The sequence below is a fragment of the Rattus norvegicus genome, chromosome 1 (assembly GCF_036323735.1).
Source record: "Rattus norvegicus strain BN/NHsdMcwi chromosome 1, GRCr8, whole genome shotgun sequence".
Taxonomy (NCBI): domain Eukaryota; kingdom Metazoa; phylum Chordata; class Mammalia; order Rodentia; family Muridae; genus Rattus; species Rattus norvegicus.
In genome coordinates, this window is record NC_086019.1 from 144897602 (window position 1) to 144913627 (window position 16026).

At 48.9% G+C, this 16026-nt stretch overlaps 1 protein-coding gene and 1 non-coding gene across 5 annotated transcripts in view; one reads left to right on the forward strand and one right to left on the reverse strand.

Moving 5' to 3' along the window:
* Window positions 1-897: 897 nt before the first annotated feature.
* The window catches only part of Fsd2 (fibronectin type III and SPRY domain containing 2), a 33255-nt gene continuing 18126 nt past the window's right edge, over window positions 898-16026 (reverse strand). For 3 of the 4 annotated variants that reach the window (XM_006229440.5, XM_039113049.2, XM_063262717.1), the window contains 6 exons: window positions 15286-15420; window positions 14437-14587; window positions 10841-10974; window positions 8697-8832; window positions 4011-4187; window positions 900-1836 (listed from right to left, as the gene is read on the reverse strand). In XM_006229440.5, coding sequence (XP_006229502.1) covers window positions 1584-1836; window positions 4011-4187; window positions 8697-8832; window positions 10841-10974; window positions 14437-14587; window positions 15286-15420 — 986 coding nt within the window. In that variant the 3' untranslated portion in view covers window positions 900-1583. Of the gene's footprint in view, window positions 1837-4010; window positions 4188-8696; window positions 8833-10840; window positions 10975-14436; window positions 14588-15285; window positions 15421-16026 lie in introns of all 4 variants that reach the window. The other variant, NM_001191627.1, reaches the window with a different exon arrangement.
* On the forward strand, window positions 11314-11457 carry LOC120100468 (small nucleolar RNA SNORA76). The gene has a single exon (XR_005500208.1). It is a non-coding gene; the product is annotated as a small nucleolar RNA SNORA76 (small nucleolar RNA).

Consider the following 16026-nt stretch of genomic DNA (forward strand, 5'->3'; position numbering starts at 1 on the left):
GAGGTTTCCAAGGCAATCAGGCGTCACCTTCACAACTTCATATCCTTCTGGGCTTCCACACAGAGACATTCCTGACACGCCTGGCCTCAGTGACTTTCCATAACTGTGGAGGAAGAGTCCACAACCTCTCTATTGTACTCTTAACCCTAAAGCCAGGAAGAACCACATGGCTGAAGCTGCCAAGTTCTGCTTGCTGGGGCTGGAACGTGGCCGCTCTTTTGGGTACGGTCCGCACCAGCTTTCTGTCAATGGTTTCCTTTACTGCTTAAGCTTTCCCTTGGTTCCTTTCACAGGTTGCCAGCTTAGCAGGTGGGGTGTTGCCCTGCGCTCACTGCTGCCTTTATTCCATTTGGCATCCGGCTTTTCCTTAAACCTGTCTCCCTCAGCACAGAACTTGGCTCTAAGAAGTCATCTCCTGGTTTTCCTTTTCTCCTCAAACTGTACATTTTGTATTGTTCTTGCTCCTTACTCCTTTTCACTGTAGACCTGCGTACGTGCAGCCACTCAGCCTCATAGCAGGCTCAGTACCAGGCTGTCTTGAAATCGCCTTTGTTAAAGCCATCAATCCAAAACTCTTCAATTTGGCCTCAGGCAGATTTTTAGGGCAAGGGCAAGAAAGCAGCCATATTCTTTGATAAAATATCACAAGAATGGTCTATTGGCCACTTAACTAATATTTATCCCCTCTTAAACTTCTTGATCCCCCTAACCCCACAGTTCAAATCACCTCAGCAGTGTCTTCTATGCTCACATTAGTCACTTCTAGTCCAAAATCCCAAAGTCTCTTCTTCCAACAGACAGCATGGTCAAGCCTGTTACAGCATATCCCAATCCTTGATACCAACTTATGTATTAAGTCATTGTTCTGTTGCTGTGAAGAGACACCATGACCAAGGTAATGCTTAAAAAAGACAACATGTAATTGGAGGCTGGCTTACAGTTTCAGAGGTTTACCCATTATCATCATGGCAGGAAGCACGGCAGCACTCGTCACAGGAGCAGTAGTGGAAAGGAGACATATGTATATTCTGATCCACAAAGCCACACCTCCTAATAGGTCTAATCCTTTTCAAGTAGTGCCACCTCAGCCCCTCCCCCACCCATGTGTCAGCCTATTGGGAACCATTCTTATTCAGTCTACCACGGCAGCCTCAAGATGAGCATCTGACTTCTTTTTCTGTCGAGAGTTTCTTGCCTTCCCTAGTCTGTTCTTGGTAAACAGTAAAATGTCACACATGTACAGGGGCTGCTGACACCATCACGACTTCCCTGATACTCTCCCTGGGTCTGTAAGTTTAGGAGACTTGAAATACTTTACAGAGCACAAACTGCAGTTTGACACTACAAGGATTCGACTCCACAGGAGCCCTCATTTAACAGGCTGTTCTGATAAAGGCTCCCCTGGCATCAGCAGGGCCCAGCACGCAGGATGAGTCCACATCGGGTGAAATGGGCTCCGGCATAACATCTGACAGTAACGTGAGCTGCTGCTGGCTACAGGCACCTCGAATACCAGGTTCAGCCGGTGAGGTGAGGGCAGCTGTGGGACAGGACAGAGGAAAAAGCAGAAATACCAGAAGGGCCTAAAAGAAAGTGACGTGCTTTGGCGCTGATATGCCATTGCAGATCTTTAGGCCTCCAGACTTTTCCAAGGAAAAGCAGGGATGCACAAATTGGTGGAGTGGGCAGCTAAACGTGTACAGGTGCTGAGCAATGTCCACGTTGAAAAAGGACAGCTTGGAGTCCTCATAGTCTAGCAGGACGCCGATCTTCTTTGGAGCAACTGTGATCCTTATGTCTGGAGTTGTCCCATTGTGCAGAAACTCATACCGGTGCCTGAAAATTCAATGTTGATACAACAAAGGCTTGAAAACGGCAGGCAAACTGTTCTCAGTGTTTTACACTGACTTGACTCATGCTCCTACGGTCTTGTCCCTTTCTTGAAGTCAGTGACTACCAAGTAACATGCCATTTTCAAACTGCTTCTTTCTAACATTTGTCCTAAAACACAGTTTTGGACTTTCTTCTTGAATGAATTCTGCACCAACAAAGTTTTCTTATGGGGGCTGGAGAGATGGCTCAGTGGTTAAGAGCACCGACTGCTCTTCCAGAAGTCCTGAGTTCAATTCCCAGCAACTACATGGTGGCTCACAACCATCTGTAAAGAGATCTGATGCCCTCTTCTGGTGTATCAGCTACAGTGTACTTATATATAATAAATGAATAAATCTTTAAAAAAAAGTTTTCTTATACAGAACCATAAACTTCCACGGTGTCAGAGTTTGCACTGAAGGGAAGTATTTGGAGCCTGTGTGTGACTCATCTGGAGTAAAGACATTTGAAATGAGGGAGCCTTGTGGGCCTTCATGAAAAAGCAGGCCTCTACAAACTGAACCAGGACTCCATGGCTCTAGTTCTTAAACGTGCCACTGAGCGGGGGTTGTGGTCACCTGGCTGTCACAAGTGAGTGTTGAGCATGACCAGCACCCTTTTTGCTATGTGTCCCGTGTGCTTTGAAAAGTGGCCAAAATCAAAAGTGGCCACAGGACATAGGCATCGGAAAGCCCACCTTGTCTGGTGTTGACTCGGACTCCCTAGATCAGCACTTCAGGGTCAGGCAGCTGCTCTCCATCTCAGCTCAGCTCGCTCCTTTAAACAGCAGCTACCAGAAAGCAAACGAGTCCCTTCTCCTCTCTACCAACAGACTCAAGACCATGAACCAAAACTGTGGGTCTACGAGAGGCCTGCTCTCATCCTCACGTGGCTTCCTTCTTTCTCCTTCCCTCCCGACATGATTGCTAGAAACTTCCATCAGCCCCACCTTTGCTTTCCTTCACCATTCTAGCAGCCAAAATTTACCTCATCTTGCTCCCAACTCCCCTGTTACACACTGACTCCCATGCTTCCTTTAGCTTTCTGGCTTGATCCTTGCTCTTTCTAAACAAAAGAGGCTTTTGGCCTCTAAGTTCAGATTAAGTACCTGGCTTCACTCAGAGCGGCTCTTGCATTCCCAAAATGGTTCTCACGGTTAGCAGAGTCCAGTCTAATCTACTCTCTGGGGAAACTACTGTTCTCCCAATGCTTGGACATTACCAAATTTCTTTTCTTTGTTGTTGTTGTTGTTGTTATTGTTGTTGTTGTTGTTTTCAAATACAGGATTTCTCTGTATAGTCCTGGCTGTCCTAGAACTAACTTACTCTGTAGACCAGGCTGGCCTCAAACTCAGAGATGCGTCTGCCTCAAGTTTAAAGGGACACACCACCACCTTCTCCACTGGTCAGAGGCTTCATCTTTTAAGAGGTACTGATAGGGGCCTTGGGGGCCTGCCTGTATGTTTTGCTCTCCAAGTTTTCAAGTAAAGGAAGATGGTTGCCATGGCCTTTGTGCATTGGGCAGGACTCTGGGATTTCCCTCCTCGTATCTGGGACCATTCCATGCAGGACTAGTCTATGTAGGGCTCAGCGGCAGAAGCTGTGTTATGGGAACCCTTAGCCACACTGACTTAAGATGGAATGGCTTCCACAGCAGCTCTGAGCCTTAAGACCTGCGCTGCTAGAGCCAAACTCCCTGGGTTGGAAGCCAAGCTCTGACAGTCCACAGTGGGTGGATGATCCAGCTGCTGTGAGGGCGGCCTTTGTCCTATAAAAGTGCAGGACAGTGTGTGGGCCAGGCCTGGCAGAACATGCCTTTAATCCCAGTACATGAAAGGCAGAAGCAGATGATCTCTGTGAGTCTTGAGTCCAGCCTGGTCTACATAGTGCCTTTTAGGCCAGCCTGGTCTACACAGTTAGGACGCTGACTCAAGGGGAAAATGTATAGGACACTTTCTGTTGGTGCCTGAAGAGCACATGGTGAGCTCTAGAAGCTTTCTCTTTCAGGTGAAGTGGGTGGCAGCATCCCTCGCCATACCTGAGGCTTTTCTAAGCAAACGTGTGTGCCTGGGTTACTATTAGTAAAAACCTCTCTTTTGTCTTTCAAATCCTCGTCGTAGGTGTCCAGATTGACTTTACCTTGTGGAGGCAAATGTATGCCTCATGCACCAGGACAAGCGGTTTGCTCCCAGGTCTTCCTGTTTAGGGACATCTTCACAGGCCACACCAACAGTGTAGTCCAAATGCTCATCCACCTCCACCTCCCAGTAATGGCGTCCTCGGACCGGAATTAGATTTCCCATGACAGCAACGCACCTGGTTTTAGAAAGGGTAGAAGCACAGGCTGGGCTGGGCTGGGCTGGGCTGGGCTGGGCTGGGCTGGGCTGGGCTGGGCTGGGCTGGGCTGGGCTGGGCTGGGCTGTTAGCGTCTCGTGTAGCATGCATGCGTAAGACTCTGGGTTCTATCAGAAGGTGGGGGGGGGCATATTTCACTGTGGCGTCACAAGCAAGGCTAATGCTGAAGACTGGAATATTGCACCACCTGGTGTGTAACATGGATGAAGTAACAGTAAAACCTACGGAACAGGTTCTGTTGTGTCTTTAAACAGAACAGGTTCTGTTGTGCTAAGGCAGATGAGAGGGAGGGAGAGCCTGCAGCACAGCAGGCAAGGCACCGTACGCTTGAGGTTTGTGACTGGCCAGGATCTCTGAGGTACCCTTTATGCTAGGGGTGACTCCAGAGGTTGGGCCTGTGTAAAGGTGTTTGCTGGGTAAGCCTGGTAACCTGGGTCCCACCCCCAGATCCCACAGAAAGAAGGTGTCAGAGTCAGCTCTGCAGTGTTGTCCTCCACCCCAACCCCAACATGCCACGGCACATGCTTATCTGTGCACACATGCACAGCACACAAAACAATAATGAGAATGATTTTGAAAAAAATTCAGAGGGCGACCCAAAAGCAAGGTGGCATATTCCCTTCCCTGTCATCAAAACAAGTCCCCAGCCTTCCCCTGGGAACCACTGACAGCTCAGACATTTTGGTATACAACAAAGCGCTCCGCGGAGAAAGGTTTTCCTTGCATTTGGGTCGCACCAGAACCTCCAAAGTGAGCATCCGGTTCAAGATTCCTGTGCTAGCCAAACCTTTTTGTAGGAGGAACAGAAAGGCCCCGCTGCTGGGGTGGTGGCCACTTCCACATAAATGTAAGTCAATAGCAAGTGGGGCCTTATAGTGTCAGAGGCGACTTCCAGGCCAAACTGAAGTCTGCCTGAGAGCCTAGAGATTGGTGATGCAGACAGTGACAGCCAATCAGGAACTGCCATTGGAGGACATGCTTGCTCTGGACCAATAGGATGAGGGAGGAGGGTATAAAGGGTGTTCCCAAGAATTAATAAAGGCGCTTGCTGCTGCATTCTTACCTGCTCTGGGAGTCTGAGCTGTTGATTCTGTGCCTCCTCACCCACTGCCCCCAAGGGGGACACCGGGCAATATGAAGGACTCGGGCAACACCTTTTGTCCAAGCAACAGACATTTTCTTCCCCTCTAAGCCCAAGCAAAGCTTTGGGAAGGCAGCCCACATCTCTATCTGCTGCAAGGTCACTGTCTCAAATGTGTTCCCACCCCTCTCGATGCCAGAGCCATGGTTTAAAGTTTTGCAGAGGGGGTACGTGCCTCTCAGATCTTCCTTTTTGGTTAGCAGACTCACTTCTGAGGGGCTGGGGATATAGTTCAGTGAGTAAAGTCCTCTCCTTGTGAGCAGAAGGACCTGAGTTCAAGGCTCAGAACTTATGTGAAAAATAAAGAAGGAGGCAGAGAGACGGCTCGGTAGTTACTTAACCATGGTGTGTGCTTCTTAGTACCCCCACAGCAGCTCAGGAGTCTGTAACTCCAGGTCCAGGGCATCTGACACTGCTATGGACCCTGTGGGCACGAGACACACGCAGTGCACAGATGTACACATGCAAGCTAACATTTAATAAAAAACTGTTAAAAAATATATAAAGTAGCTAGGTAGTGGGGCACTTCTTTAATCCCAGCACTTTAATCCCAGGCAGAGGCAGGGGGATCTCTCAGTTCAAGGCCAGCCTGGTTTGACAACTAGAAAAGTTGTCTTGATGACTGAACGCAGTGGCCATACAGTCCCTCACCCATCCCCCTTCTCTGCCCTCAGACTGGTTTTCCTCCCCAAACATATGCTGAATGTGTGGGCATCTCTCATCCACCCTCTGCTGCTTATTCAGGACTCCTTGGTTTCCAGCTACCAGTCTCTGCCCCTCCTATCTCTAACCTTGCCACGGATTGTGCTCTCTCTGAAAAGCAAATCCATTATGGATGCTGTTCTGCTCTGAGTCCTCTGACAATTCTTACCATCTAAAGAATAGAACTCCGGGGTTGGGGATTTGGCTCAGTGGTAGAGCGCTTACCTAGGAAGCGCAAGGTCCTGGGTTCGGTCCCCAGCCCCGGAAAAAAAAAAAAAAAAGAACTCCAAGGGCACTAATTTATCACTTTTCCTGCCTTGCCTCTACCTCTTCCAGGTCTGTACTGCCGGCCTGCCAACCGGCTTGCATGTAGTTCTATAAACAGGGTCTTCCTAGCGTGCGTGCATGTGTGCGTGCATGAGTGCATTCGTGGGTGTGTGTGAAAAGCACATACCTACTCTGTCAGCCCCCCAAACACAGCCCTCCCAAGAAATTCTCCTTAGGGGCTCTGTGCTAGTTGGCTTTATTTATTTATTTATTTAGGTCAACTTGACACAAACGAGGGTCGTCTGGGAAGGGTGAACCTCAGTGGAGGAAGTGCCACCCTCAGGTTAGCCTATGAGAAACTTTGAGAGTTTCTCGTTGACGTTTGATGTGAGAGAGTGCAGCCCACTGTGGGCAGTGCCACCCTTGGGAAGGTAGTTCTGGGTTGTACAAGAAAGCTAGCTGAGTGAGCCACAGGGAGCAAGCCAGTAAGCACTGCTCCTCCATGGTCTCTGCTTCAGTTCCTGCCTCCAGGTTCCTACCCTGACATCTGTCCATGGTAGCCTGGGAGATGGAAGATGAAATTAGCCCTTTCTTCTCCAAGTTGCTCTCGGTCATGTGACAGCAATGGAAAGCGCGCTAGACCAGGCTCCAAGATGCCTTGTGTGCCTGCTTCCTCTTTCATAGGCACGTCTGACTTGTACCTGTTTGAAGAGTCCGGGTTGGGGGTAGAGGGACAACACCTCCCTCTCCACCCTTGCACACAGCATAGCCGTTCCAGATCCACTAGACCTGGAGATTAAAATGGGGCTTCTCTAACTCAGCTGGACCCCCTCACAGAGCCAAGACAGTGGTTCTTAAATTCTTCCATGTCTCAAGATGAGATGCTTGACCACTCAAGCAGAATGAAAAAAAAAAAAAAAAAAAAAAAAAAAAAAAAAAAAAAGACGGTCAAAGAGCATCTTCCGGAGTCAGGTATGGTGGCGAACCACCTGCCATCCCAGTGTTTGGGAAGCAGAGGCATGAAGACGAGACGTTCAAGCTCATCCACAGCTGCCTGAGATTCTTAAAATAAATTGAAAACCCACTTAAGCGAGGCTCGCTGGAGAGCACCTGCCCCTCCTTGAGTGCATGCAACTGTTCTATTCTTAAACCTTTTCCACCTGGCTCCCCACCCATGCTCAAGCTACAGGAAAAGCTTCTCTTAGTAAGCGCCAGCATTAACCTAATACTGACTTACCCTGAAATTGTCTGTGATTGATTATGGGACGTCACCTGAGTGACGGCCTTCATGAGCTAGTCTAGCTGGCAGCACAGAGCTGTGTCCCCAGCTGCTGCTGAGGACAGGAGAGCCACTTTCTTCCTCAGCAGATCCTTTGAACTGTTTGCCCTGGCTACTGGGGAGTGGAGAGACTGTGTTTACTGTTTTAAGCTTGGGGACTGATCAGCCTTTGGGAGTTAATCTGTCCCTTTTCTTCTGTTGTTTTTTTATTTTTCTCCCTGTTATAGAGAAGCCTCTTATAACTCCTCAGAGAAAGAAGAAGAATCTAAGTAAACAGCTCAGCCCTTGGCTTCATGTATCACTTGCATGCTGGCTCTGACTCCTCTCGGCTTTTCTAGAGGCTCAGAAGACATACTCTAAAACAGCTATCTGGTCCACGGGGATGTGGGAGGGAAAGGGTCACCTTTCCCTTAGGAATAGGTAACCCGCCTCATAAATATCCATAAAACTCATTAAGAAGCTACAAAAGAATCCCCTGCTGGAGCCACTCCCTCCAGCTCTGCAGGCCTGCTTGTTGTTTTCCCAAATGAACTTCTGCTTGGACTGTGTCTCTTGGAGAAGACAAGACCTAAGGCAGTGGTTCTCAGCCCTCTTAACACTGTGACCCTTTAATATAGTTCCTCGTGTTGGGGTGGCCCCCAACCATAAATTTATTTTTGTTACGACTTCATTACTGTAATTTTGCTATTGTTGTGAATCATAATGTAAATATCTGGTTTGGTTTTTTTTTTTTTCCCAGAGCTGAGGATCGAACCCAGGGCCTTGTGCTTGCTAGGCAAGCGCTCTACCACTGAGCTAAATCCCCAACCCCAATTATCTGTGTTTTGTGATGGTCTTAGGTGACTCCTGTGAAAGGATCATTTACCTCTGGATTAAGGGGCAACCTTCATGGCAACAGGAGAAAGTGTTCTCAGTGCCTGGTGTCTGTCCCTGTGCTATGTGACCTGATAGCCCTGCCATATCCCATAGTGCCCACAACCTAGGACTTCCCAGGGCAGAGGCCACCACAGTCTTCTCCTCTGGATCCCTCGGCAGCAGCTATATTCTTCTGTCATGGGGGTCAGAGGACACGGTCGGATACCTGCTAAACTGCGCCTTGCTGGGTGGCAGCTCCCTTCTGAAACTTCTCTTCTTCTCACTTCGAACCACGGTAAACCCGTCTTCAGAAATGGTCAGCCAGGGGTGGCAGGTGTCCTTGTTCAGTTGGAAGTAGCTTCCTGTGGAGGGAGGGAACATCAAGAAGCCCCGACCTGATATTGCAAGACTTTTCCAGCAGGACCTACGAGCATTACCCAAGCGCATGGCTTCTTCCGGATGGATGCACAGAACCCCCGCCCCTGGGGGAGTCATGATCAACCTGTGAATAGGGTGGCCACTCTCATGGGGCAGGGCTTGTACGATTAGTGCCATGCAATCTGTACATCTTCTCTCCCTTAGCCCTTATATCTAGACCTAGATAGGGGTGTTACTGTCCCCATTTTGTAGATGAGGAAACTGAGGCTCGGGTGGTTAAGAAACAGGCTGGTAGATCATAGGAGTCAGGCTGAACTACTCACCTCTCTGAGCCCAGACACCGGGTTTTTAATTCACAGGCTCTAAGTGTTTGGACCTGAGTAAGAATTTTTAACCATGCCAAGGAAAACCAAATTGAGGGACTCTGCTTTTTGTTAGTGGTTTTGTTTTTTCAGGATTTATTTATTATTTATATGAATACACTGTCGCTGTCTGCAGACACACCAGAAGAGGGCATCGGATCTCATTACAGATGGTTGTGAGCCACCATGTGGTTTGCTGGGATTTGAACTCAGGACCTCTGGAAGAACAGTCAGTGCTCTTAACTGCTGAGCCATCTCTCCAGCCCCCTTGTTAGTGGTTTCTAAACAGGGCCTCCTGGGGTTGGGGATTTAGCTCAGTGGTAGAGCGCTTGCCTAGCAAGCACAAGGCCCTGGGTTCGGTCCCCAGCTCCGGGGGGAAAAAAAAAAACAAAAAAAAACCAAAAAAAAAACAGGGCCTCCTGCTGTAGCACAGGCTCATCTGCAACCACTTTATCCTATAAACTGCCCTTGAACTTGTAGCAATTCTGCCTCAGCTTCTGAAAGAAAACCGAGCTGGCTATGTCTTTGGTCTCGGCTCTCAGTGTGGTTTGTTTGTTTTTTTAGAGCAAGCATCTGTAATTTCAAAACACTCAGCTTGTGTTCCCATCTCTGTGGCTGGAATAAGAATGTGTTACTCACAGGCCTCTCCTCCTGCCAATGGAAATGGGGACAGAGAGGCACAGTGTGTTTCAGGGGAAGAGTTCAGCCAAGGGAAATTCGTTCCCAGACACTGGCTAGGCTCTCTGCTTGTGCTGCTCACCTGGAGGCCACCCACTCAGTTGGCTTGAACTGAGCTTGGTTGACACTGAATGGACAAGCAGAAGTGTTCTGCTGGCCCAGAGCTGCAGCCTCCAAGATGACATCCTGTCCTCATATCTGTACAGGGGCACCATCCTCTGGGAGGCTTTTGAAGGCTGCAGTGAGGTTTGGGGTGCAGAGCTGTAGCATTGCAGGCTATGGGGAGGCTGAGGCGGGGGCATTGCAGTGGATGTTTCTAATGAGGTCTCTGCTCACTTAGGACTTGGACATGGGACCTGCCAGTTCTCCGACATGGTGGAAGCACATGGGAAGGGCTGTCAGCACCCAGGATGGTCAGACAGAGCGTGGAGGTGGGGCAGGGCTGAATGGTGGAGACTTAGTGGGCTTCTAACAGGGGAGGTGCTTATCCTGACAGCAGGGGAGGGAGGTGGCCTTGATCACCTGCAGCTCTCTTCCAAGGCAGGTATGCTGCCTCACACCTGTAATGCCCAGCACTGGAGAGGCTGAGGCAGGAGGATCACCTTGAGTTCCAGGTCAGCTTGATTACATACTGAGTTTGAGACCAGCCTGAGCCACAGAGCAAGACCCCATCTCAAAAAACCAAAACCAAACCAGCCATGAGTTAAGAAACATAGGCCACCCAGATCCACTGAGATAGTCAGGTACTTGAGGGTCACGGGGGGAAAGCCTTGAGTTCTAGCACTAGCTCAGGCCAACCCAAGTTCTATGGGGCTTTGATGACTCAGATGTCCTTTTGGTTTCTGATCTGTCCATAATGTGACAGTTACGTTTTCTCATGCATACTTAGTAGCACCGAATCTGTAACAAAGTGGCTAATTTTGAGTCCCAAGAGCACCGCTGGCTTACAGACCTGTGGTGTGTACTGTAGCAGGCTTGCTTCTGGCACTGGTGCCCCCCACATTCAGGGCTCGAACGTAGATCGTGTAGCTGTGTCTAGGCTGTAGCTGTATCAGGGATTCACAGGTTGGGATGCCTACAACAGATCTATGCACAGAGGCAGAGTGTTGTCAGCAGGAGCCCAGGCACCAGCCGCCCTTTTCACACCCATTGTCCTCTGACCCAGAGTAGAACAGCCAAGAGGCTCAGCTTCCTGGGCAGGCCTCCCACAGTTCACAGCTTGCTTGCCAGTCTGTGTCTGGCTGTCTCCCTTCCAAGCTCCCCAGCTGGGTTTCCCAAGTACCTAACACTGTGCTCAACATGTCCACTGGAGCATTTGGGGAGTATGCACCTGTCTCTGTCTCTGGCCATGTGAGAGCCATGACCTCTCTGAGGGCAGGACCAAGTACACAAGGACAGTCCTAACCATAGAAACCTTTCTGTGACGCGCTGTCTTTGAGCCCCCGGTAAACCTTCTTGTGGTGCTGGGGGTTAAGCTTCAGTGCTATAGCATTTTGCTGGCGCATAACTGGGGCCGCCTGCCTATCGCGGCTAAGGCTAAGGCCGCCCTTTTAACCACTAGCTACAGGCTAAAACCAAAAAAAAAAAAAAAGAAACCTTTCGGTATGAGCATCTATGAACAGACAACTTTGTTTAAAACAACTGCTGCAGAGAATAATCCAATTCATTTCAGTTGGACCGTATGGAAATTCTGTTCAGCTGAAATGGTCTTCAGGAAGGTGCCCATGTACAGCTATGAGAACAAGACGTCCTCTTGGACGCTGCAGCCCTAGGCCAGAGGGACACTTCTGCTTGTTCATTCAGGAGATTAACCAAGCTCCTCCCATCTCAAATGCTGTATACCCTGGGAAACTGGACATAACCCCTATTCCCAGAGAACCTGCAGTCAGAGAGGCATTGCTCCAGAAAGCCCATGTATTCATGAGAAGCCTGTGTGTGCTACAGTGTGGAAGGGTGGTGGCTTTCAAGCTGAGTTCTGAAGAGCTCTAAAGGTAACTGGGTCAAAGGGGGATAGAGTAAGTCTCCTGCACAGTAGACACATGTGCAAAGGCCCTGTGGCAAGAAGGAGAAAGTAGGAGCTGGAGAGGGAAGGGTTGTTGGTATGGGATGAGTGAGAGGAAAAGAGGCATATCCTGTGAAGAAGCTAGAGCCTTTTCTTCAGTGACTGGACATGCAATTCGGTTTGTTCTGCAAGAGTTAAGCATCACCTCAGGTCACCCAAGTTGCTGACCTGTCCTCTGAGGGCTCCAGCATTGTGGATTGGCCCAATTCCAGGTTACTATAGATAGTGAAGGAAACCTGGATTGCCATGCTGGTCCGAATCACTGGACCCCTCCCCTGACTTCTGACTAGCTTTGCTGTGGCTATAGGCACAGAGATCTCGGCAAGAACAGATACATAGGATACATGTTAGGCTCCAAGGCTCTCAACCAGTCCCAGCCAGTGAGGATATGTCTCTGTGGATCACAGGAAAATGCCAAAGCTCTATGTGGGATAACCAGGGGACTCCAAACATCTGAGCTCAAGTAGTGCAAACAGAGCAGGTCTCATTTTTACTAAGCAAACAAAACATGAGGTGACGTTTACAGTTAGCTTAAGCAAACGCAAGTACAGCAAGCGAGTGTACCTGATGCTATATGTCTTATCATCTGTGGACATATGAAAAGAGCCAAGAATATTTCTCCCAGGCCTTTGCCATCCCCACAGAGATAATGGGGACATGCCAGGGCGTCCCTCCACGTCCCTGCTTTCAAGTGCATTTGCTCACCATAGTTTATGGATTTCTTTCTAGAAGGTCCCCTGTGGGAAGAGCATTCTGCACTCTGCCCCATCCAGAGTCCACAGTAAGGTCACAGTTTTCTTACACAGGCTCCTAGCGGCTAACCTCAAAGGCCTTTTCCATTCTCATGACACAGCTCAGTGCACCCCGAAGTCCTCAGCAGAGCCACCAGGACTCCAGGGCAAGTGCTGGGTTATCCAGTTGGATGAGCCCTTGACCTGTAAGCTTTAGGCCTGACCACCTGGCTTTAAGCTGGGGAGCAGTCATGCTTCCTCTGGGGGGCCATGAGGTAGACTCCTGGGAACCATAGGTGGTCGCCACCTCCAATTCCTCACAGACTTGTGAAGGCCTCTCACTCTCGGACAGGTGGAGAAGGCTCCACACAGTGTTCTGTATCCTTTATACACTGTACATTGAGTCTCCTTTGCCATTCCTGTGCCCTTCTCCTCCATGCAATAATTTCAATCATGTTAGCTCCAGTTCCTGCAGGGTATCCAGCTCACTCCTGTCCCCAAGGTCAAGCCCATGAAGACTTTCCCTCTCCCCAGAACATCCGGCCTTGCTTAGGCTCCGCCCTCCCACCCTGGACTCAGTTTAAACAGCTATCAAAAACCGTCCTGCCTCCACTACCTTTCTCTCCATTAATGTCTTTCTCTCCCTGAGTTGTACATTACGTGCAGTATTTTACGTGCACTTTGCCCATAGTTATTTACCTCCCTGCACCATGAGCTCCTCAGGGCAAGAAATGTGTCTTTCTAGTTCTCTAGTGTCATGAGGCTCTCAGTGATTGACTCTTGGTACACCAAGAGAAGGAAATCATTTTTTTTTTTTTTTAAAGGCAGGGTCTCAGACCCATGCTGGGCTTGCATTTGCCTTAAAGATGAGGATGATCTTGAACTCCCAATCCTCCTGCCTCCGCCTCCCAAGTGCTAGAATTATAGATGTGCACCATCATGCTTGGATTGTTTTGGTTTTATTGTTTTTATTCCTTTGAGTCGGGGTCTCTCATTGAGTCTGGAATTAGGCAAACATCCAGTGAGACCAAAGGATCCTCTGTTTCTACCTGCTATAGCACTGTATAGCACTGGGGTTACAGGTGAGGAGTCACACCCAGCTTTTTACATGGGTGACCCTAACTCACACCCGCGCTCACGCTCACACTCATGCTCACACTTTCATGCTCTCACTCACATTTACACACTCACTCTCATACTCACACTCATGCTCACACTTTCATGCTCACACTCACACTTACACCCTCACTCTCATACTCACACCCGTGCTCATGCTCACACTCATGCTCACACTTTCATGCTCTCACTCACACTTACACACTCATACTCACTCTCACACTCATGCTCACACTCACACTCATGCTCACATTCTCATGCTCACATTCACACTCACTCTCACACTCATGCTCACACTCACACTCATGCTCACACTCACACTTACACACTCACTCTCATACTCACACTCATGCTCACATTCTCATGCTTACACTCATATGCACTCACACTCACACTCATGCTTACATTCACGCTCACACTTGCACAGGAAGCACTCTTACACACTCTGCCACCTCCCAGCCCTTAACTGGATTTTAAAAAGAGTAACGGGTTTCACCACTAGTATTCAACATTCACGATCAATAATAACATCCCAGCTGCTTCATGGGCTCCCTAAGCAACCTAGTTAAGATTGCCATGTGTCACAAATTGTGACCTTGTCCTCACACTACGGATGCAGTGGAGACTCTCAAGACTCACTCAGTTACCCCCGAGGCTTCTGGCGTCTCTGCCTGGATTAGCTCCACTGTGTAGGAGTCCACGGGATTCAGGTTTCCAGACTCCCAGCAAATCAGCACGGCCTCTTCACAGCTCCTGATTGCCTCGGTTTTTATAGAGGGAGGAGAGGGGGCTGAACACAGGAGAAAGGAGACACCAGCAACCGTTAGGTTCAGTTCCAGCCATTTTGTTCCGAGCTGTGGACAAACACCACAGCAATACAGTGCCTGGGAACCCCTTTCAGACGTTCCTGGGGTTGGGGATGCTCGCTAGACCTGTGATGGTTTGAATAATAAATATCCATCATTGCATCCAAATGCTCGGTTCCCAGTCGGTAGATCTGTTTGGAGAGTTTTAGGAAGTGTAGCCTTGCTGGGGGAGGTATGTCACTCTAGGTGGGCTTGAGAATGTAAAGAGTCACCCCATTTCAAGTTCACTCCCTCTGCTCCCCACTTGCAGTTTAAGATGTGAGCCTTGGGTTTCCTGCTCCTACCAATATACCTGCTGCCATGTCTGTGCCAGGACTCTCATCTCCCCAGAGCCGTAATCCCAAATAAACCCTTCCCTCTTTAAGTTGCCTTGGACATGGTGTTTTAATACAGCAATAGAAAAGTAACTTAATACACAAGTCTCAAGTGTCAGTATAACTGCAGGAAACAGACCAACCATGAAAATAATGTCCCTGCCATGTCAGGCAGGTCGATCTAGTGTGTTAAGAGGAGTACGACAAGGGGGAAACCACACACGGTTCTTTCTATCCTTCAGAGGACACAGAAAACCCAGTCACATCTAGAAACCTGCATGAATGAAAATGAACAACCCAGTCAGTACCTGTCATATACACTACGTGCTCACTAGAGGGGCTGGGGCCGGTCCTGTTTTGAGCTATGACCCAAAACTCATACTGGGTATTTGGCTCAAGATTTTTCACTGAGCAATATGTTTCTTTGACCGTCATGGTGAACTCTGGAAGAAAAAGAAAAAGAAAAAAAAAAAACAATGTAAGAATTCAAGCCTTAAACAGCCACTGGACTTTTCTGTGCCCTGTTGTAAAAGAGGAGCCTAGGCTGCAGATTCCTCCCTCCGCTGCAGGCACAACCCTGCAGCCGCACTGTGTGTTCTGAGAGGCCTGGTTGCCTAGACCTTGAAGTGGGGTTTACCGTGGTGACTAGCTTAGCAGTGGTCCTGTGACAAATATGACACAAAAAGAGGCTTGGGACATAGTGAGGGACTTGCTCTCCACCTCCCTCCCCAAACCCCTCCCCCAAACACTTCTAGCATAGTATGACTATTGCACACATCAACTGACAGCGGCTGTGATCACCCGCACAGATCTAGTCAATCAAATTTCTAGTGTGGATGGGGGATGGGCCCTGGAGGTCCCACCCCTAGTGGAGGTAGTTGATGGCTTCTGAAGGAAGAGGGGGCAGATATGATCAATATCCATTGTATAAACGTATGGAAGTTTCAAATAATAAAAACTGTTAAAGATAAAAATAAAAATAAAAAACTGTTAAGACCTCCTCCTTCCTGGTCCCCGGGGCAGAAATGCTGTAACCTCCCTTCACTCAG